Consider the following 22,374-nt stretch of genomic DNA (forward strand, 5'->3'; position numbering starts at 1 on the left):
TTAGCCCTCTGCCCTCCCTAATATGGCCAACAGACGCTGCTTCTTGATTGGCTCTCGTAGATACAGATCCTCCCCTTTGGTTTGCTACGTCAGCTTTGATGACAACTGACGTCAAATGTTCACGGTCAAGCTAGTGGAGATTACAACATATAACTAACGAGTCAGTGTAACATGTTACCAGTCTGTGTAACACGTAACCAGTCTGTAACACATAAGCAGTCGGTGTAACACTTGACAATTCTGTAACATGTAACAAGTCTGTATCATGCCACCAGTCTGTAACATGTAACCAGTCTGTTTAACATGTAACCAGTCAGCGTAGCATGTAACCAGTCAGTTTAACATGCAACCAGTCTTTGTAACATGCAACCAGTTGGTGTAACAGTAACAAGTCTGTGTTACATGTCACCACATGTAGCAACCAGTCAGTTTAACATGCGACCTATCTGCAACATGTTACAAGTCTGTGTAACATTTGACCAGCTCAGTGCCACATGTAGTAGGCCTGACCAGTCGGTGTAACATGTCATCATTACCAATCGATGCAACACGTGACAATGTATCGGATCGTCTCCTCCTGAGACGTTCAAGACGCGTCGGACTCGCGGGCTTCGCTGGTCCGGCTGGCAACTTATGATAACGGGAGACGATTTGAGTCGTTTTAATCCGAATCATGTGGGTTTTCGGGTACGGATCTCTCATATGGAAAGTCGACTTTCCATTTGAAGAGAAGCGGATCGGTTATATCAAAGGTTTCAGTCGCCGGTTCTGGCAGGGAAGCACCGACCATCGGGGAATCCCGGGCAAGGTACAGTAAGGTTATATGTAGCTTCAGGGCGCTCCGGTGAACCCGTCTGTGTGTGTGCGTGTGTGGCTAAGCTCTTAGCTCGGTGTGATGTAAAGATCCCCTCTGCTCTTCTTCACAGCCCGGTCGTGTTGTGACCCTTGTCGAGGACCCCGATGTGAGTCTTCATTCATCCATCCATTCATTCATCGCTCCGATCCACTCTTGTCTTTCAAATAACAGCTATACTACATGTAGACAGCAGTTATTACTCATGGACTCATCCTGTCTCAACGTTTACATATTATATTCCTTTGTTTTACGATAATGAATCTCTAAAGGTCTGACTATTGTCTAATAAAATACGTAAACATATCGTTAAAGGTTAGTTACCTTTCACTGCATGTGAATAGTTAAGTACAGTTGTAATAAATGTACCTATGTAATAAATGTACTATACCAAATCCCTCAAATGACCAGGATATGTTTCAGATATTAGGTAGAAATACTTTGTTCTCCGAAAACAATGCTACAGCAAGTAGGCTTTGTTCTCCCTCTTAAAAGGCAGAACTTTTATTAGTTTGTTATGATCCTGGGGTTGCCAGATATTAAACAAGTTGGAACGCAATCATGGCGTTTCCGTACTAAAAGACAAGGCAAATCTTGAAGTTGCATTTGAAAAGATTGAGATATCTGTGATCCAATAAGGATTTGAAGAAGGCTGCTCAATGAACTGCCTCATAATTTGCAAACACAAAACACATTAGCGGATGCACATAAAGTGTAGCACTTGTCATTGCTATTCGTTGTCCAAGCAGATAACGGCTCTTATCTCAGTTCATGATGACGCTCTTGAACATTACGTTCCTCAACCTGGCAACCCACACTAGTTTATAATAATAATAATAATAATAATACATTTTATTTATAATGCACTTTATATTCAAGAATCTCAAAGTGCTTCAGAGAAAAAAATACCAAAAAACTATTAAAAAGGGGGAACCTCAAAGAAAGTTTAGCTAAATGCTCTTTTAAAGAGATGGGTTTTGAGGTCCAGGTGGGCGGAAAGAGCTCGCTCCAATATAATGAATTTGGTCGCTCTACGCCTCTACGGTATCCATTCCTAACACTCAGTCAATGTGACATATTTTACCTTCAACAGGATTTAAGAATACAAGTTTAACAGCCTTGTGCCATCCTCTGGGAACCCATCGTATAGTTACACACAGTCTAAAGCAATACTTTTAAAAAGGATTAACTTCTACATTAACAGTGTTGCACAATATGTTTACATTTCTATTACTGTATAGCCTAATATATGTTCTGCTCCATTCTGGCCCCCCTACTAAATTGTCTCTGCAGCTGCCTATGCTGTCCAGCTCCCAATTAAATAACCTGATTAATATTGATTCCCAATATCTTTTAAGAACTGTGCGTCTCGCTCAATACCTGTCACCCTCTCCTGTCCCAGGGCTGTGTTTGGGGCGTGGCCTACAAGCTGCCAGCGGGACGCGAACAGGAAGTGAAGAGCTACCTAGACCACAGGGAAAAGGGCGGCTATCAGGTCATCACTGTGACCTTTCACCCCCGCGACCCGCTCACCCCCCAGCCCAGCCAGGCCCTGCTCTACATCGGCTCCCGGGACAACCCAGACTACCTCGGCCCCGCCCCCTTGGAGCAGATCGCCAATCAGATCGTCGATGCCGCCGGACCCAGCGGCTGCAACGCGGAGTACCTGTTTGAGCTGGCTGAGGCCCTGCGGACGCTGCTGCCCGAGGACTCGGACTCACACCTCTTCTCTCTGGAGAGTCTGGTCCGGGACCAGATAGAGGGGAGGAAACGTTTGGGCTCGTCCCAATGTGAGGGTTGCTGAGGGTTTTGAGAAGCCGGTTAGATGGTTACGGTGTGTTCCAGATGCCTCGTACACCACCCGCACGAGTTGCTCTTGTGACGTCATTCCCTGACTTGCAGCACTTACAGCGTTCCCGTTTGTCATTGGCTAGTCATTGTTATTGTTAGCTACATTAGCCTCTTTAGCAATCAGCTCGAAAACAAACTACACAACTTTACATTGTATTGCACACACAGCAAGACCGTGCAATCTAGAAATTGGTGACCGGAATAAAGTCGCAATGTAATCAGGTGTGTAAGAGCAATATAAAAATGACCAACGTGGTACAAATACAAAGAAAATTAATCTCTTTACGGGCACAGCTATTTTTGTTGTTGAGTCATACGGTCAACCTCACCGAACTCGGGATACTCTCATACTCTCGCGCGGGTGATCTACGAGGCATCTGGAACACATCAATAGCTCATTCTTCTGACATGATGTAGCTACTATAGTAGCAGACCTGTTGTAGCTACTAGCTACTATATAAGCCACATCAGGTCTGCTAATATAGTAGCTACATCATGTCTGCTGCTATAGTAGCTACATTAGCAGACGTGATGTAGCTAATATCCCCACTACTCTACATAAAGCAGAGCAGTGTTTTGAATCCGTCTTGAAGCAGGCCCGGCCAGTTGTTAAAGAAGCAAATCAGGGGATGCGCCTTTTCAAACATGAGATAGTTTAGCTTTTACATCCTATAGAAATGTGGTAATACTGTTGGCTCAACCATGTAGGTAATAGTCCTTTTTCACCAAGCGGTCATATTGGTTAGTTGTGTCAGTAAACCTTCTAGACTCTTTTACATTTACATTTACATTTAGCAGACGCTTTTATCCAAAGCGACTTAAACCAGAGGACCTCATTGATGCATTATTTATAGTTCTACACATACCAAAAGGCACACACAATTCATTTTGGATTAAGTGTTCATGGTTTACACCAAAGCTAGTATAAAGTTTACCCACTAACGATCAAAATGGGATCTGTACACCTCCTCGAGGGCTAGGTTTGCGTCAGAGCTGCGTTAGTAGTACGCTACACTCTTTTCTCTGTCCTTGAAGCCATAACAAGTCCATGAATCTATATTCTGAAAAAGAAATTCAAGCAATATTGGCAAAGCATGAAGTAATTGTCTGCCGCTTCTAAGGAGGACAAGCTGTTCCCTCACAGTCGGCTTTCATTGTACTGTACAATAAAAACGATACTGTTTTGTAATCATACGATTCCATAGTGTGTTTATATCGCTATCACAGCGTGTATATTATTCCAGGTAATTTAGACCTCAGATGTGAACAACCTTGGTTTATAAAACTTAATGATAGACATTATGGTTATAATGCGTCATTGGTTTCTCACGCATTTGTTCGCACATAGCTGTGCGTTGCGTATTCGTTGCAGTATGAGCTATAGCGTGGTAAGGAGTCACTCAGTGAACTTGTTTGACATGGGTGTGTGTGTGTGTTTGTCTATGCAGCCTGACTCAGCATGTTTCAGAAAGTAGATCTTTATCTATCAACACTTCTAACATGGTACTGGATTCCTTCTTTGCTAGACAAACAGAAAATATCTCTTTACCAGCCGTGTTCCATTTAACTTGTCATGCCCCTATTGGTATCACAACAATTACACACGGAATGGCAAACCAGGTATGAATATGCACATTTAGGAAGACCAAAGTCTAGTCGTATTGAAAAGAACATTTTGCATTTCATTGACCTAGTTTCAAGAATCCCTACAGGCATTCCTTTGAATGTACAACCACCAGACTATGTTCACACCAGTATTCAGACACACACACACACACACACACACACACACACACACACACACACACACACACACACACACACACACACACACACACACACACACACACACACACACACACACTCACACTCACACACAAAGTATGCTATGCAGTAATTAATATCACATTGGTAATTACAAGCAATAAATCTAGTTTAAATAGAAATGGATTATGCAAAACACTGGTCAATTTTAATACACGAGCGTCAACAATATGAATCCATATTCTATCTGTATTCCACTCTGGTCTCTGAGGTTGTGATGTTAGCGATAGAAGAAAAGGCCACTCACAACACATTAACTTAACAAAGGGGTTTATTGGCTGTGGTCAGAAGCAACTGGCTGCTACAGCGCTAATTAGCCCTTAGCTAAACACCTGCAGACGTAGCTCAAGGAAACAAACCCTTAGCTCGTCTTGACTTCCGTCCTAGGCACGCTATGCATGTGCACAACAATTACATGTAACCCATTTATTTCTTCTAATATAGAATGTATTCAATGTAATCATTTTTTACAGTAGATTACACAAGCTGTAAACAACACAATTTCTCTCAAAGTAGTAGTTGTATTGTGCTAAAAAGTGTCGTAATGCAAAAATATACATATTTTTTTTATTTATTGAACTATCGATGTTATAAATTTAAATCCACCCAACGTCATATGATGTATTTTCTGAGGTTCGGTCAGACGGTTTTTATCTCATTAAAAGGTTATTAGGGAATCAATATTCATGAGTTTCGGCCATGGACCAATGAGAGGCCGATATTCAGGTCCCGCCCTCAATTTGCCAAATAGGGATTTTTTCCACTGCTGGTAGCATAAATTTCATCCAATTGCGACCTTCCTTAGAGAGCAAATCGACTCGTGTGGTGTTGTGTAAACAGGTCGGTAACGTCTGAGACATACGTAGTCCATATTTTTTCAATCAGTCCATTCTCTGGTGAAACACATCATTATATTGCTATTTATAATAGCTTCAAATCCGTATCGAGGTGACATGTTCGGGGCGAATTTCAGAACAAGGCAAACTGTTTTAGATGCAGTGGTGACCAGAAAGGATGAAGATCCTGTGACAGTTACCGCGGCAACCAAGCGAAATAAAATGTTGTTAAAAGAGCCACCAGACAAAGGGTCCTCAGTGACTCAGTAGTCCTGAAGGTTGTGTTTGTGTGTGTGTGTGTGTGTGTGTGTGTGTGTGTGTGTGTGTGTGTGTGTGTGTGTGTGTGTGTGTGTGTGTGTGTGTGTTTGTGTGTTTTCTGGTTACTGTAATCCTGTAGCCCTGCGGTCTAGGTGTAGTAACCATAGACATCTTATAGCATAGACGGAGCATTGGCTGCTGGGACGCGAGAAATACGGCCGCCATCTTGGAGTGGTCAACCGGGAGCAGCAACAGCAGCAGAAACAGGATGCCGGGCTGTTGTTCAGCGTATTCCTGCTCAAATCGGCGGACAATCCACAATAGGAATCGGGGGGATTACTTTTCACAAGTAAGATTTAACATTACCGTACTATTGGTATAATTGGTATTGAATAATAAAACACGCCAAACCATGTGGCCTTTATCATAGCTACACGTATGACAAAAAACCGCATGAAAATCAGTGGTATTCAGTGAGGTATGATTAATTAAATGCGCTGAAAGTTCATTGCTCCAGCCAAACGGATTACACTGAGTGGAGCGGATGACCACTCCAAGATGGCAGCCCCGCGTCTCGTCAGCGCCAGTAGGCGGTAGCATTCGATGCTCCGTCTATCATATATGATGTCTATGGTAGTAACAGTCCTGGATGTGTATGTGGTGCATTGTGGGTACCTTATTCCTGTGCTCTAGGCGTACAAAGAGACCTGGATGGGTGTGTGTGCAGTGCATTGTGGGTACTGTAGCCCTGTGCTCTAGGCGTAGTAGCAGTCCTGGATGGGTGTGTGTGTGCAGTGCATTGTGGGTGCTCTAGTCCTCCGCTCTAGGCGGAGTAGCAGCCCGGGATGGGTGTATGTGCAGTGCATTCTGGGTACAGTAGTCCTGTGCTCTATGCATACTAACAGACCTGGATGGATGTGCGCATGTAGTGCATTGTGGGTACGGTAGTCCTGTGCTCTAGGCGTAGTGGCAGCCCTGGATGGGTGTGCATATGTAGTGCATTGTTGGTAGTGTAGTCCTGGCTCTAGGCGTAGTAGCAGCTCTGGATGGGTGTGTGTGTAGTGCATTGTGGGTACTGTAGTCCTGGCGCTAGGCGTAGTAGCAGGGCGACACCAGCAGGTTGGTGAGCACCAGCAGCTGGTCGTCGGTGAAGCGTTGGCGGTGCTGCTGCCAGTTATCGTGGTGCGTGCGGCGGAACTCCGACAGCGTCTTCTTCACCGTCATCTGGTTGGAGCAGGAAGTGGTATTATCGCTGTTAGATGAAGTAACGTCCTCCGCTCTCTTGACACTTACTAGCAGCTCAAAGCTGGTGACTAGTAGCTATGTTTCTGTATCGTTCAGCCTGGAGGTGTTGGGTTCCAGTAGAGATCAGGTCATCGCCGTGGTTTCAAACATGTTGAAGCGGAGTTGGGCGTGGCGAGGTTTGGAACACAGGGTATTCTTTCTTTAGTGAATCTTTTGTTTTTTCACAACACAACAAGCACACCTTCATTAGCGGCCCAGTCACGGAGGCTCGTTTAAGCGCTCTCACGCCCTAATAAGGCTTTATGTCGCCTGTACACAACGTTTTCAAGGCTGAACAAAAGGCCAAAAACGTAATTTTCCCCTCAACTGGACAATGAAATTGTATTATTTTGAGCAGACCAAGTGCTTAATGAATCACATGTGTTGGCATGCATGTGTGTGTGATTCCTAGGTTTGTGTGTCCGACTGTGTGTGTGTGTGTCTGTGTGTCCGTGTGTCCGATTGTGTGTCTGTACCCATGTGTGTGTGTGTGTGTGTGTCTGCCTTTGCATGTGTGTGTGTGCGTGTATGCGTGTGTGCGTGTGTGTCTTTACATGTGTTTGTGCGTGTGTGTGTGTGCGTGCGTGCGTGTGTCTTTCCGTGCGTGTGTGTGTGTGTCTTTCGTGGGTGTGTGTGAACATGTGTGCGTGCGGAGGGACCTCTATGGGCTGCGGGTCGTTGAGGTGGTCGCTGAGCTCCATCAGGACCTGAGGCATCCAGTGGGGGACGCCGTAGGGGCTGGAGAGGACGCAGGCGCTCAGGCCCAGCACGCCCGCATGGCGCCGCACCAGCTCTACACACACACACACACACACACAGAGACACACACACAGAGATACACACACACACAGGCAGAGACACACACACACAGAGACACACACAGAGACAAACACAGAGACACACACACACAGAGATACACACACACGCACACACAGGCAGAGACACACACAGAGACACATACAGACAAGCAGAGACACACACAGACACACAAACACATATACACAGGCAAACACACAAACACATATACACAGGCAAACACACACACAGAGAAACACACACACACACACACACACACACGCACACACACAGGGACACACACACAAAGGCAAACACACACAAAGAGACACACACACAAGCACACAGCCACACAGAGGCACAGGGACACACAAACAGTCTTGAGCTTTCCGAGGTGTTGCAACACTTTGTTTCTGCATTGTTTTTTTTGTTGTTTATGTATCTTGCAATACATGTATGCGTGTGGACTGGGGCGTGGGTAGGGGTGTGTGTATGAGCATATGTGTGTGCATGCAGTCGATGAATATGTGTGTAACCAAGTCTGCACTTGAACTAGCGCGTGACTGTGTGTGTGCATGTGAAATAATGACTAATGACTAGGGGTGTGACGATACACTCAGCTCACGAGACGAGACGAGACGAGACATGATATTGGGTTCACGAGAACGAGACGAGACGAGATTTTAAGAAAACTACAATGATAAATTATATGACTGGACCAACAGACTTTTATTTAACCAAGTGGCGCATGTATTTTGAAATGTTTTATTATAACTCTTTGCATGCATGAAATTGAAACTAAAACTAAAATTTATAAAAGTTAAATTAAAAAAAATTAAATTAAATAATTATATTTTTTTCAATTGCAAACAATATTATGTGCAAAACCAAATCAAAGTACCCAAAATGTACTTTGATTAAAGGTATTCGTTTTCGCGGTTATTCAGCCTCGTCTTCTCCTCCGGAAAAACACGACCGCATTGCATTGTGGTATACGGGAGTAACATGTAGGCTACATCGTATGTGAACTCAAATTGTGGGTATTTTAAGTGCACTATATAGTGCATGAAATTAACCACTGAGAATTCGAAAACCACTACAAAATGGCGAGCACCCTATATAGTACACTATATCCGTGATACGGGAACGATTTCGAACACAGCTTATGGCTGCTTTCGATGCTTCCCCTGCTTCCCCTCCTTCTCCTCCTCTTCTTTTCCTTCTCCTTCGTTAAGTTCTGGCAGGATAGATGTAGCAAAGGCGCATTACTGCCCCCACAGGCGACAAATAGAAGTTTGGATAAATCACAAATCTCGCGAGACCGATTTTTAACGCGATGGGTAATATCGTCAAGTTTAATCTCGCGAGATCTCGTGGTACGAGATCTCGTCACACCCCTACTAATGACTGTGCACAGGTCTCTGTGTGTGTGTGTGTGTGTGTGTGTGTGTGTGTGTGTGTGTGTGTGTGTGTGTGTGTGTGTGTGTGTGTGTGTGCAGGGCCGGCGATCGGCATAGGCGAGCTAGGCGACCGCCTAGGGCGACAAATGCGTTGGGGGCGCCCTCTGGTGGCGCCCTTAATTAAAAAATATATCAATTAAAATATACGACGCGAACGGAGAAGCGAGGGGGCGCGGGAGCAATTGTCAGGGCGGCCCGAAACCGTCAGCGTAGCACCCCCCCCCCCCCCCCCCCCCGCTCGCAAGACCTGTCCAGGGCGCAAGTTGATTCCGAGTCGCCTAGGGCTCCAAAACGGCCAGCGCCGGCCCTGTGTGTGTGTGTGTGTGTGTGTGTGTGTGTGTGTGTGTGTGTGTGTGTGTGTGTGTGTGTATGGGCAACAGTGTGCTTGTGTGTGACTCTGTATGTTTGTGGGTGTGTGAGTGCATCCATGCGAGTGTATGTCTGTATGTGCATGCATGTGTGTGTGTCTCTGTATGTGTGTGCGTGTCTCTGGTTGTCAGTGTGTGTGTACGTGCATGCGTGTGTATGTGTGTGTGTGTGTGTGTGTGTGTGTGTGTGTGTGTGTCTGTGTCTGTGTCTGTGTGTGTGTGTGTGTGTGTGTGTGTGTGTGTGTGTGTGTGTGTGTGTGCGCTACCAGTGGAGGCCGGCTCCCCCCTGGTCCTGGAGAGCCGGGTCTGGCTCAGGGTCTGGAGGCGGCTCTGCAGACCCTGGTCCAGGGGGAAGAACTGGCACTGGAGCAGGCCGCTCAGTGTGGTGCCAGCCATGTCCCTCACCTGGAGGGGGAGAGAGGGGGAGAGAGGGGGAGAGACTGGAGTGAAGAGCAGGAGCCATGTCCCTCACCTGGAGGGGGAGAGAGGGGGAGAGAGGGGGAGGCAGGGTGAGGGACTGGAGTCCAGAGGAGGAGCCATGTCCCTCAACTGGAGGGGGAGGAAGGGGGAGGGAGGGGGAGGCAGGGTGAGAGACTGGAGTGAAGAGCAGGAGCCATGTCCCTCACCTGGAGGGGGAGAGAGGGGGAGAGAGGGGGAGGCAGGGTGAGAGACTGGAGTGAAGAGCAGGAGCCATGTCCCTCACCTGGAGGGGGAGAGAGGGGGAGAGAGGGGGAGGCAGGGTGAGAGACTGGAGTGAAGAGCAGGAGCCATGTCCTTCACCTGGAGGGGGAGAGAGGGGGAGAGAGGGGGGGCGAGGGGGAGGCAGGGTGAGAGACTGGAGATAATAAGAGGAGCCATGTCCCTCACCTAGAGAGGGAGAGGGGGAGAGAGGGAGAGAGGGGGAGGCAGGGTGAGAGACTGGAGTGAAGAGCAGGAGCCATGTCCCTCACCGAGAGGGGGAGAGAGGGGGAGGCAGGGTGAGGGACTGGAGTCCAGAGGAGGAGCCATGTCCCTCACCGAGAGGGGGAGAGAGGGGGAGGCAGGGTGAGGGACTGGAGTCCAGAGGAGGAGCCATGTCCCTCACCTAGAGGGGGAGAGAGGGGGAGAGAGGGGGAGGGTCTGGAGTCCAGAGGAGGAGCCATGTCCCTCACCTAGAGGGGGAGAGAGGGGGAGGCAGGGTGAGGGACTGGAGTCCAGAGCAGGATCCATGTCCCTCACCGAGAGGGGGAGAGAGGGGGAGGCAGGGTGAGGGACTGGAGTCCAGAGGAGGAGCCATGTCTCTCACCTGGAGGGGGAGAGAGGGGGAGAGAGGGGGGAGGAGGGGGGAGACGCAGGTTAGGATGAGGTTAGCCGTGACGAGCCGAACATGACCGCGGTGTCGTGTTCCGCCGAACACGATCATGAATGCGCAGAAAGCGGCTTCTGAAAGGGAGACTGAAACATTCCACCACTTTGCTCCAGGGCGAACAAAGACTCTCTCTCTCTCTCTCTCTCTCTCTCTCTCCTCTCTTCAATGGCCTCGCCAGGTGCACGCCTATGCAAACACAGTGGGCCGATTCGCTCCAACCCACCTTATTTAATCAATTTCTCTCAGGTGACGGATGTGCGTAACGTGGCATTTGTGGGATGGCGCCTGGGTGGCGACCTCCTTAGAGCTCGGGGAGGCAATCTGGAGGAACCACCAGAATCAGTTACATTTTGAAAGCATCAGCCTTCTCCCTCAGGCCTTCATCTAAGGCCACGCCCCCGAAATCATGTGACTAGCTTGCTAGCTTCTTTTTTTTTTGTTGCTCCACCTATCCATGTGGGACATGCACGAACGAATGGACTGCCAGAGCGCAACCAGATAGCTGTATGGCTAGGTAGACGGACAGGTCGGCCATCCAATCACTGCATTCAGGGGACAAATGAATTGATTGGACAGGCTAAGTAGAGTCCTGCGACAGCCATAGATCTGTTTTGTTTTTATCAGAGCAGTTTGTTTATTGATCGCAGTCGGGATGGAAAGAGAGTTTCAACGGGAAAAACAGTCTTCAATGAATCGCCTACCCCAGCTTTAATGGTTCTAATATTCACATAGTACCACCATGACTACATTGGATGTTATCAAAGTCGTCTGATTCGCTGACTCTGTCTGGGTAGATGGTCTTGTGCGTGCGGTAAGCTGGAGAACTGCTACCCGCTAACCGTTACAACATCAACTCTGGGGTCGCTACTTGAGGACATCCTCTGTATGATTGTCAAACACAGACTCCTGCACCTCCTCACTGAAGATAATGTCATGAGCAAATCCCAAATTGGATTTGAACCCAACAGACCATATTTTTCCTCAGCAAAAGCAAATTATTGATTGGTTGATTGAAAAGCAGACTGTATTAAGAAATATGTCGGCGAAAACCTCAGTCCTTTTTTCCTCGATCGTCTGCTGTACAAACTGTTGGATGGTGTTGAAGGATTGACCTTTGACATCCACGAAAGTGTTGTTGCCACACCACAGGTCACCTCAAGGAAGCTGTGAGTGACCTGAGAGACAAGGCAAGAAGGGCTTCTCATCACAAGTTGTCACGTCGGAACATTCCAATTTAAACCTGGCTCGAATTATTAGACACCGTTCGAGAAGCTATTTTCCTTTGTATTTGCTATGTCTTGGGCCCACCTGCCAATTAGGATTTTACATAATGGAACAAACACTAAACTTAGCCCTTGCATGCAGATTCCTGTAAATCCATTCTCCGCATCCAACGGAAAACATAAAATGATGCATGCAGAGAAGAATTAGGACGATACCGACCGTCGGAATTCAAAAGAGAACAATTCGATTTTACTTTCACCTCAAACAAAGTGACCCAGACACGAAGCATAACAAAAGCCCACCCCCCCTCCAGAGAGACGCCCGCCTCAGTCGGCTGGCTCAGGGTTCTCTGTTCACAAACAGAGCCCCTAGACCTCATCACACTGAACCAAATAAGAAAACAACGACACGTTTGAAAGAATAAACCAAAAAACAGAGAAAACTGGAACGCCATGATGCCCTCAAACAGAATCCACCGTGGCAGAATCCCAGAGCACAGAGATCCAGAACTAAAGAAACCATGACTATGTAGAGGCTCAGAGAGGCATCGCTGGCCATCCAGAGGCCTTTAGCCTCATCCAGACAGGCCTCCAGCCTGGCCATTGAGAGACACCTTCACAGGCTCCCAAGAGAGAGAGACACCAACTGCACTCCTCAACAACCGCCCAACGGTATGAAGACATCAGAGACACACACCTCCCATAGATTACAATCAACCTAAGAGATTCTAAAACATGTCTATTAATAAACTATAATCTCCACATCGGCTAAGGGAAGTACAGCAATGTGCCAACCCAGCAGATCTGGGAGCTGTTGTAGCAGGAAAATGACTTCCAATTGGAATTCAGCCCCCGTAAAGACTCAAGAATCGACGGTACAAAATCCCTGCACTATCTGCAACGTGATCATCTCTACATAGACACGTGTACAGAGATCAGATAGATTGGACTCTAATCGCAAAACATTGGGGGGATGGCTACGTGGTAGGGGCGAGAGAAAGAGAAAGAGAGAGAGAGAGGGAGAGAGAGAGAGAGAGAGAGAGAGAGAGAGAGAGAGAGAGAGAGAGAGAGAGAGAGAGAGAGAGAGAAAGAGAAAGAGAAAGAGAGAGAGAGAGAGAGAGAGAGAGAGTGTGAGTGTGTGAGTGTGTGGGAGAGAGAGAGAGAGAGAGAGAGAGAGAGAGAGAGAGAGACAGAGAGACAGAGAGACAGAGAGACAGAGAGAGAGAGAGAGAGAGAGTGTGAGTGTGTGAGTGTGTGAGTGTTTGAGTGAGTGAGTGAGTGAGTGAGCGAGTGAGTGAGCGAGTGAGTGAGCGAGTGAACGAGTGAGTGAGTGAGAGAGAGAAAGAGAGCGGACCGGTTACCTCCAGCTGTTCGTCCAGCAGCAGCCTCATGAGGAGCGTGTGGACCCGCAGCACCTGAGCGGGCGCGGCCAGCAGCGTGAACAGGTTGTAGAACACCATGACCTGCAGGTACGTCAGCACCAGGAAGCGCGCGTGCCATGACCGGTCGCCCGCCATCTGACCCCACGGGAGACACGAGAGAGAGAGAGAGAGAGAGAGAGAGAGAGAGAGAGAGAGAGAGAGAGAGAGAGAGAGAGAGAGAGAGAGAGAGAGAGAGAGACAAGTGGAGGAAGGAATAAATGGTAAATGGTCAGCGTTTACACAGCACTTTTCTAACCGGTAGCCACTCAAAGCTTTACAATACTGCCTGACATTCACCCATTCATGCAAACATTCACACACCGACAGCCAGCTCGTCAGGATCAGTCAGGGTGAGGTGTCTCGCTCAGGGACACCTCGACACTCGGCGAGGATAGAGCCGGGGGATCAACCTTCCGGCGACCAGCCGTCCCACTCTGCCTCCTGAGCCACATGCCGCCCATGAATGAGTTGTGTGCGTGTGTGTGTGTGGGACGGGGGGGGGGGAAGGAGACGTCTCCCTCCTGGGCATGTTTACGTCCCCGCCGGTGACCGTCTCGCTCCTGGCGGTCCGCAGACGTACGGCGTCGCCTCGGGGGTGAAGGAGAGGCCGAGCCAACGCTCGTATTTTGGGGGGTGGCAGCTCAGCTCGCCGCGCCCCACAACTCATGGCCCGGCGCCCGGCGGGAACAAGACGTCCCCGGCCCTTCAGGACCCCGAAGTCTGGAGCCCTGACAGGTGACAGCACAGGGGCGGGGTGGGGGGTGTATGTGTGTGTGTGTGTGTGTGTGTGTGTGTGTGTGTGGGGGGGGGTCTGTATGGGTGTGTGTCCAGTGTGTGTGTGTGTGTCCGGTGTGTGTGTTCGGTGTGTGTGTGTGTGTAAGTTCGGTGTTCGGTGTGTGTGTTTGTTAGGTGTTCGGTGTGTGTGTCTTCGGTGTGTGTATCTGTGTCCGGTGTGTGTGTTCGGTGTGTGTGTTCGGTGTTCGGGTTGTGTGTGTGTGTTTGGTGTTCAGGATGTGTGTTAGTGAGTGTTAGGTGTTCAGTGTGTGTGTGTGTGTGTTCGGGGTGTGTGTGTTCCGTATATGTGTGTGTTCGGTGTGTCCGGTGCGTGTGTTCGGTGTGTTCGGTGTGTGCGTGTGTGTGTTCAGTGTGTCTGGTGTGTGTGTTTGGTGTGTGCATTTGTTCGGTGTTCGGGTTGTGTGTCTACGTTTGGTGTGTGTGTGTGTGTGTGTGTCACCTCCTCCAGGGTGTCCAGCACCAGGGCGACCTGCTGGGGGTACAGCAGGCCCTGGGACATCAGGGAGAGGCACGTGCGAGCGTCCTGCTTCATCTCATCGAAGCTCTCGTCACTCTCCACTGGGGCAATCTGTGGACGCACACGCAACACGTGCACACACACGCATATATGCACACGCCACACACGCCACACACACACACACACACACACACACACACACACACACACACACACACACACACACACACACACACACACACACACAGACACTCACACATGTACATGCACACACACACACACACACACACACACACACACACACACACACACACACACACACACACACACACACACAGAGACACTCACACGTGTACATGCACACACACACACACGCATACAGATTCACGCGCAAACACAGGCACAAGCACACACACACACGGATACACAACCACAAACACACACACACGTACATAGATGCACCAGCGTTCATGCATACGCACACACACACAGAAAATTACAGCAAAGAGTGAGATGCCATTCTGGTGTAAATGAAGAGGACATTTTGAGTTGAATCGGCAAGTAAGATAAAGAAGGCAATGTGAAGGTTTGTGCATGCACATACACACAGTTTATATGTCTGTGTGCATTTGTGTGAGTGTGTATGTGTGCCTGTGTGCGTGTGTGTGTGTGTGTGTGTGTGTGTGTGTGTGTGTGTTCCTGTTTGTTCGTATGTGTGTTTGTGTCTGTGCGCTCTTGCACGTGTGCTTGTGTGTCTGTGTGTGTGCGTGTCATCACCTTGAACAGCAGTGGCAGCAGTTGCAGTTGTTGCTGAACAGGAGTCGTGAAGGTGCGCCCTGCACTCGCCATCAGCCATTTTAAAACTGCACACACACACACACACACACACACACACACACACACACACACACACACACACACACACACACACACACACACACACACACACACACACACACACACACACACACACACACACACACAATTCCAGTTCAATGTGGATGACGTCCAAGTCAGGAGTTCTGTCCACAGGGCAGAATACAGAACACGTATTCTAAGGCGTCCCAGTCCGTGCTAATCCACACACACAAACCCAGCCTTAAGACAATAGTGTCTGTTTGCATTTCAGACGGTTGTGCGCTGCTGGTTGGGGAGAGGGACCCCGAAACCGGCACCGTATGACGACGATGCAGAAGATAGAGAGGACCAGGGGGTCTCGGCCGGGGCGATGACTCACGTTCTGAGCTAACCTTGTCGCGGCAGACAGAGCCGGCTCTCCGAGGAGCGAGAGCGGCTCAGTCAAAGCAGCTGTTTCTATAATGTCGAGAGCTGAGCTCATTTAATTGGGCATAATTGAGTAATTGTTGGCTTCCCTGCTCCTCGCCACAAAGTTATTCTGTTCCGATTGCTTCCTGCTGATTTCAATAACATTATGCAGAAAAAGGGGGAGAAAAACACAATCTTTAACTCACATTCTTTCCCCCCATGACTGTCACATCGTCTGCGTTAAGATTCAGTCGAGCAAAGTTTACGATGACAACTTACGGAGGCTTGGTAAGACAAATACACAAACGCAGAGTCAAACTCCCCGATGTAAAGGTAACTATTGGCTAATCTCTGCAGAAGTAGAGCTAGTGATCTCCACTAGTTAGTTGCTGTAGCTCAGTCTAAGTGGCTATGTTATCCAGTTATTCCTATTCTGTTCGTTTATTTTAATTGTACCTTTTTGATGTCATTATACATTTCCCGATCATATTATGGTTTTGATTTGTTATATGTACATAGATACACACACATCCGCCAACACACGCAAGCGCACGTACACTCACTCACTCACATATATATAGATGTATATTATGTATGAACGTACAAATATTATGGAAAATGTGCTGACGTGGTCTGGGTGCTGGGAACACAGAGAGGGTCAAACTAAACAGGAGGCTGGCGCTGGGAGCTGAATGGAGGCGGAGCACGTTGTGGAGAGCAGAACAGCAGAACCTCGGTCAGCACGACCGGGCATCCTGATCACCGTCACACGAGGGCCGCGTTTACAGCCAGACAACAGCCCACTATATTGAGAGGTACGCCACGCACAGACCCAGTGAGTCAGCGCGGTGAGGTCTGATGAAAGAGATGGATAGACGAGTGGGTGACGCTGATGCTGCTCAGAGGAGTAAGTGCTCCTCACGTGAGCGGTCCCCGGCCTCTTTGGAAGCTACTCATTAATTCCACAACAATATGCACTTGGAAATGAGAACTCAAGAACCCGGAAGGTCTCAAGAGGCCATCATCTCCACCAGGGCCGCTGCTGGTCGTTTCGGTGCCCTACACGAGCAGGGGGGGGGGGGGGGGGGGGGGGGCGGAGCCCCTATTTATATATCAGGTAAAAACATCTAATTTGCCGAAATTGAGTGATAGGTTATACAATTAAGAAAAAACAATGGTGGGCCTCTTCATAACTAATTGACATATTCTTTTAATTCAATAATGTCTTTTTTTTCTTTTCTTTTTTTTTACAAACCTTAATTTTTGGTGCCCCCTCAGGTACTTGTTGCCCTACGCACTCTGTGCACTCTGCGTATAGGGAGCGGCGGGCCTGACCTCCACCACCACCTCGACCCCTTCACACTATCCCCAACCCCACCACCTCAATCACCATCCTCCACCACCACCCCAACACCCTCCCCAACCACGCAGTCCCCAGTATCCCAACCTCCACCTCTTCCACCGTCCCCAACCCCACCACCTCCTCCTACACCACCACCTCCACCTTCATCCCCACCACCTCCTCCTCCACCACCACCACCACCACCCCCACCTCTACCACCGCTCCCAACCTCCACACCCACCCCTACCATCACACCACCACCACCCCCCATCACCTCCACCCCAAGCTCCACAACCCTCCCGCCCCCTCCACCCTGCCCCCCCGGCGGCCTCTGACCCGTCTTGAGCAGCTTGACGGCCTGCGTGTGCTGGTCCGTCTCGGGGCCGCGGCCGTGCTCCTCCTGGTTCTGGATCTCCGGCGCCGCCATGAGGGGCTGCAGGCGCCCCAGCAGCCGCTCCACGAAGTGGGCCACGCGCGGGGAGGAGGTGGGCCGCGTGCCGGGCAGAGCCACGTCCATCATGAAGATATAGGTCAGCACGCTGGAGAGGGGGAGAGGGGGGAGAGAGAGAGGGGGAGAGAGAGAGAAAGAGAGAGAGAGAGGGGGGAGAGAGAGAGAGAGAGAGAGAGAGGAAGAGAGAGGGGAGATAGAGAGAGGAAGAGAGGGGGGAGAGAGAGAGAGGAAGAGGGGGGGGGAGAGAGAGAGGGAGGAAAAAGGAAGCGAGGGGGAGATGGACATTTAGTGGCCAAACACCAGAAAGAAAATCATTAAATGATTCAATGTTTTGTTTTTTTGTCATGTTGTTTAATGCAATGCAACCATCTGTCATGCCATTTAAAATATGAACATTGAATTGATTGAGAAACAGAGTCAGAAAGATTAATGGAGGGAGAGGAGGAAGAGACAGATCAAGAGAATCACAGAGAGGGAGAGATATGTTAAGGTTCAGCTAACCCTAACCATAATCAGAGAGAGAGAGAGAGAGAGAGAGAGAGAGAGAGAGAGAGAGAGAGAGAGAGAGAGAGAGAGAGAGAGAGAGAGAGAGAGAGAGAGAGAGAGGAGAGAGAGAGAGAGAGAGAGAGAAAGAGAAAGAGAGAGAGAGCGGCCGAGAGAGAGAGAGAGAGAGAGAGAGAGAGTAAACAGGTAGCACAACAAAAAGAAGCAGTTATGAAGAAAAGCAGAAGAGGAAGAGGAAGGGAGTAGAGACAGAGAGGAGGGGGAGAAGGAGGAAGAGGAAGGGAGGAGAGGCAGCGAGGAGGAGGAGGAGGAGGAGGAGGAGGAGGAGGAAGAGAAGGAGGGGAAGGGAAGAGAGGCAGAAAGGAGGGGGAGAAAGAGAAGGATGAGGAGGAGGGAAGAGAGGCAGCGAGGAGGAGGAGAAGGAGGAGGAGGAAGAGGAGGAGGAGGAGGAGGAGGAGGAGGAGGAGCAGGGGAATGGAGGGATGAGAGGAACACAGGGAGGAGTGACGAGAGAGCGGAGCCGAGGACAAGCACATGAAAGAGTAAAGCCACTGAAAGATGAAACGTCTGAGAGTCTGGAGCTGATTACTGAAGAGGCAGCGCAGGGAGGGCCGGACCGGGCTGGCCCGCGCTGCTCCTCAGGGAACGTTCAGTGTCTGGTTCCTGTTCACGGGACACCGCGCACTGCTGTGTGTCTGTCTCTGTGTGTGTGTGTGTGTGTGTGTGTGTGTGTGTGTGTGTGTGTGTGTGTGTGTGTGTGTGTGTGTGTGTGTGTGTGTGTGTGTGTGTGTGTGTGTGTGTGTGTGTGTGTGTGTGTGTGTGTGTTGCTCTCTATGCGTGCATGTGTGTGTGTGTTCATCTGTATGTGTGTGTGTGAGTGTGTATGTGTGTTCCTCTCTATGTGTGTGTTTTTTTGTGTGTGTGTTCATATCTAAATGTGTGTGTCTGGGTGTTCATACATATATGTGTGTATGTATCTGTGTGCTTGCACACCTGCCAATGCGCTCCCTGACGTTCTTGTACACGTGTGTGAGTCGGGGCTCCAGGTTGGAGAGGAACCGGTGGAGCAGCTCCGAGACACGCCACTGCTGCTGGGACACGCCCCCCTGGATAACATACAGGAGGCTTGGGGGGGGGGGGGGGGGGGGGTGGGAAGAGAGAGAGAGAGAGAGAGAGAGAGAGAGAGAGAGAGAGAACATGGATAGATGGGAGGGAACAGCTTGCGTTTCTGTCACCAGAACCAGACTGTCAGCACATTTCTGCTCATGTTTCTCTGTTGGCTGAAATGCGAGTTGCAACAAAAATGAAATAGAGAAAGGGAGGAAGATTTGCAAGCACTGAGATATGGGCTAAAAGAAGAAACACACGCCCAAATATGGACTGGAATCCTCCTCAGTCGGACACACATGCGGTCAACCCTCCCACACACACACACGCACATATGCTCAATCACAGGAATACGTACACACACACACACACACACACACAGATACATGCTCAAAAACACATACGTACGTGCAAACCTCCCACACATACACATACTTAAACACGTCCTCAAAGACACGCAAACACACATGCCTGCATAAGTATACGCACACAAACACACACACATACGTACAACCCTCCAACACACATACACACGCATACACATGCTCAAACACACGCATACACACGCGAACGCATACTCACACAGATACACACGCACACACACACACACACTTTACACCTGGCGTCTCTGAAGGAGCCCCCCTCCCCGCTCAGGGGGCTTATAGGTACATCGGATGAACACTTATACCAAACACACACATGGGTACCTTACTCACACACACACACACACACACACACACACACACAAACACACAGACACACCTGGCGTCTCTGAAGGAGCCCCCCTCCCCGCTCAGGGGGCTTTCCATCAGCAGCTCAAACAGCCAATGGAGCTTCCTGGGATCCCGGCCCTCCTATTGGTCACCACAGCAGCCAATCAGAGAACAGTATGGGTACTGCTAAATTTAACCACAACTAAAAACATGACATCGGAAGAGGTCTGTGTTGCTATTATGGGATGGGGCATATGAGCGAAGCCTAGTGAAATGAAACTGTCCTTTCGGCGGTGAAACCTTATCGTACAAATGCGGACGTTTATATGTCCTATATAGTAACCCCATATTAAGTGGGTGATAGTGCCTGGTGTGTGTTTGGACTCATTCAGGATGTAGGGTTAGGGTTAGGCTTAAGGTGCGTTAACTAATTAACTAACCCACACCCTGTAGTGTTTGTTGTGCGTTCTCGAGGACTCACACAGGCAGTGGCGATGCAGGTGCCCCAATCAGTGAAGTTCTCCACGGTGAGGTTCGCCAAAGCCCGTCTGATTAAAGGGCAGAGGAGCTGCCACAGCCTCTCCGTCTGAACACACACACGCACACAGACAAGGACACACAGACAGATACACACACACACAAACACAGACATACACACACACACACACAGACGAACACGCAGACACACAAAAATATTTATTAATTATTTATCAATATGGATTTACTGAACGAAGCAGTTTGTGTTTTTTGTCAGTACTCTGCATGTGTGCGTGAGTGAGCGCATGAGTGTGTGTTTGTGTGCCTTTTTATAAGAATGCATGTGTGTGTGTGTGTGCGTTCTTGTGTGCATGCAAGTGTGTGTTTGCATGCTTCTGTGCATGTGCGCGCGCGCGTGCGCGCGTGCGTGCGTGCGTGCGTGCGTGCGTGTGTGTGCGAGTCTATATGCATGTGTGTGTGTCTATATGCATGTGTGTGTGTGTGTGTGTGTGTGTGTGTGTGTGTACGTGCCTTGCTGAAGCTCCAGTGCTTGCTGCCCCTGATGAGGCCGGCCGTGACCTCACACACGCAGCGCTGGGCGCTCTCGTGGGGGTTGTCAGCGAGCACCTCGAGGCGAGGCCATAGCAACGGCAGGAACACGTCGCCATAGTTACGGAAGAGACCCTGTCAGTCAAAACGCAAGAGGGTGCATGTGAGCGGGTCGTCTGTGGAGACGGTTCTCACTCTGTTTCGCTCGTGTTACAGTACGGTCTCCTCCTGTCGTCCTCATGGTGGTGCTGATGGTCACTGCTCTACGGCCTCCTGCTCTACGGCCTACTGCTCTACCGTCTACTGCTCTAGTGCTCTACGGTCTACTGCTCTACGGCTCTACGGTCTACTGCTCTATGGTCTACGGCTCTACGGTTTCCTGCTCTATGGTCTACTGCTCTACGGTCCACTGCTCTACGGTCTACTGCTCTATGGTCTAATGCTCTACGGTCAACTGCTCTACGGTCTACTGCTCTATGGTCTACTGCTCTACGGTCTACTGCTCTATGGTCTAATGCTCTACGGTCAACTGCTCTATGGTCTACGGTCTACTGCTCTACAGTCTACTGCTCTACGGTCTACTGCTCTACGGTCTACTGCTCTATGGTCTACTGCTCTATGGTGTACTGCTCTATGGTGTACTGCTCTGTGTTCTACTGCTCTACGGTTTACTGCTCTACGGTCTACTGCTCTACGGTCTACTGCTCTACGGTCTACTGCTCTACGGTCTACTGCTCTACGATCCACTGCTCTACGGTCTACTGCTCTACAGTCTACTGCTCTATGGTCTAATGCTCTACAGTGGTCTATGGTCTGCTGCTCTATGTTCTACTTCGGGTTCCCATACACATGGCTTTAAGAAGACGAGGGCAAGCTTCATACTGGGTTAGGTTATCAGAATGAGAGAGAGACACACAGAGAGATGAAGAAAGACAGAGAGAAAGATACAGAGATAGATAGATACATAGAGACAGAGAGACGGAGAGAGATAGATTGATCGATAGACAGAGAGATTGAGAGATATATAGCAAATAGAGCGATGGATGAATAGATAGATACATACTTAGATTTGGGATTGATGGATAGATTGATAGATAAATAGATAGAAAGCCTTAACAACATATCTCAGCCTTACAATCACCCTGAAGGTCTCAAACAGACAAACTGACAAGACCAAGGATAAACGCTTCAA

At 49.1% G+C, this 22,374-nt stretch overlaps 2 protein-coding genes across 2 annotated transcripts in view; one reads left to right on the forward strand and one right to left on the reverse strand.

Annotated features, from left to right (window-relative positions):
• Positions 1 to 579: 579 nt before the first annotated feature.
• Positions 580 to 3,961, forward strand: chac2 (ChaC, cation transport regulator homolog 2 (E. coli)). The gene is made up of 3 exons (XM_056577024.1): positions 580 to 808; positions 927 to 962; positions 2,256 to 3,961. Exons 1-3 carry the CDS (start codon positions 674 to 676, stop codon positions 2,655 to 2,657), a joined length of 573 nt encoding a protein of 190 aa, XP_056432999.1. The 5' UTR covers positions 580 to 673; the 3' UTR covers positions 2,658 to 3,961.
• A 1,744-nt stretch (positions 3,962 to 5,705) lies between these two features.
• LOC130371953 (proteasome activator complex subunit 4B-like) overlaps positions 5,706 to 22,374 on the reverse strand; it is a 53,009-nt gene continuing 36,340 nt past the window's right edge. Inside the window, exons 37-47 of the mRNA XM_056577845.1 lie at positions 21,165 to 21,317; positions 20,638 to 20,742; positions 20,206 to 20,297; positions 19,330 to 19,461; positions 17,718 to 17,920; positions 15,551 to 15,636; positions 14,756 to 14,884; positions 13,462 to 13,617; positions 9,796 to 9,934; positions 7,566 to 7,699; positions 5,706 to 6,846 (exon numbers count right to left, since the gene is read on the reverse strand). Of these exons, the coding sequence (XP_056433820.1) occupies positions 6,712 to 6,846; positions 7,566 to 7,699; positions 9,796 to 9,934; positions 13,462 to 13,617; positions 14,756 to 14,884; positions 15,551 to 15,636; positions 17,718 to 17,920; positions 19,330 to 19,461; positions 20,206 to 20,297; positions 20,638 to 20,742; positions 21,165 to 21,317 (1,464 nt within the window). The 3' untranslated portion in view covers positions 5,706 to 6,711. The remainder of the gene's footprint in view (positions 6,847 to 7,565; positions 7,700 to 9,795; positions 9,935 to 13,461; positions 13,618 to 14,755; positions 14,885 to 15,550; positions 15,637 to 17,717; positions 17,921 to 19,329; positions 19,462 to 20,205; positions 20,298 to 20,637; positions 20,743 to 21,164; positions 21,318 to 22,374) is intronic.

Source organism: Gadus chalcogrammus, chromosome 18, assembly GCF_026213295.1.
Source record: "Gadus chalcogrammus isolate NIFS_2021 chromosome 18, NIFS_Gcha_1.0, whole genome shotgun sequence".
Taxonomy (NCBI): Eukaryota; Metazoa; Chordata; class Actinopteri; order Gadiformes; family Gadidae; genus Gadus; species Gadus chalcogrammus.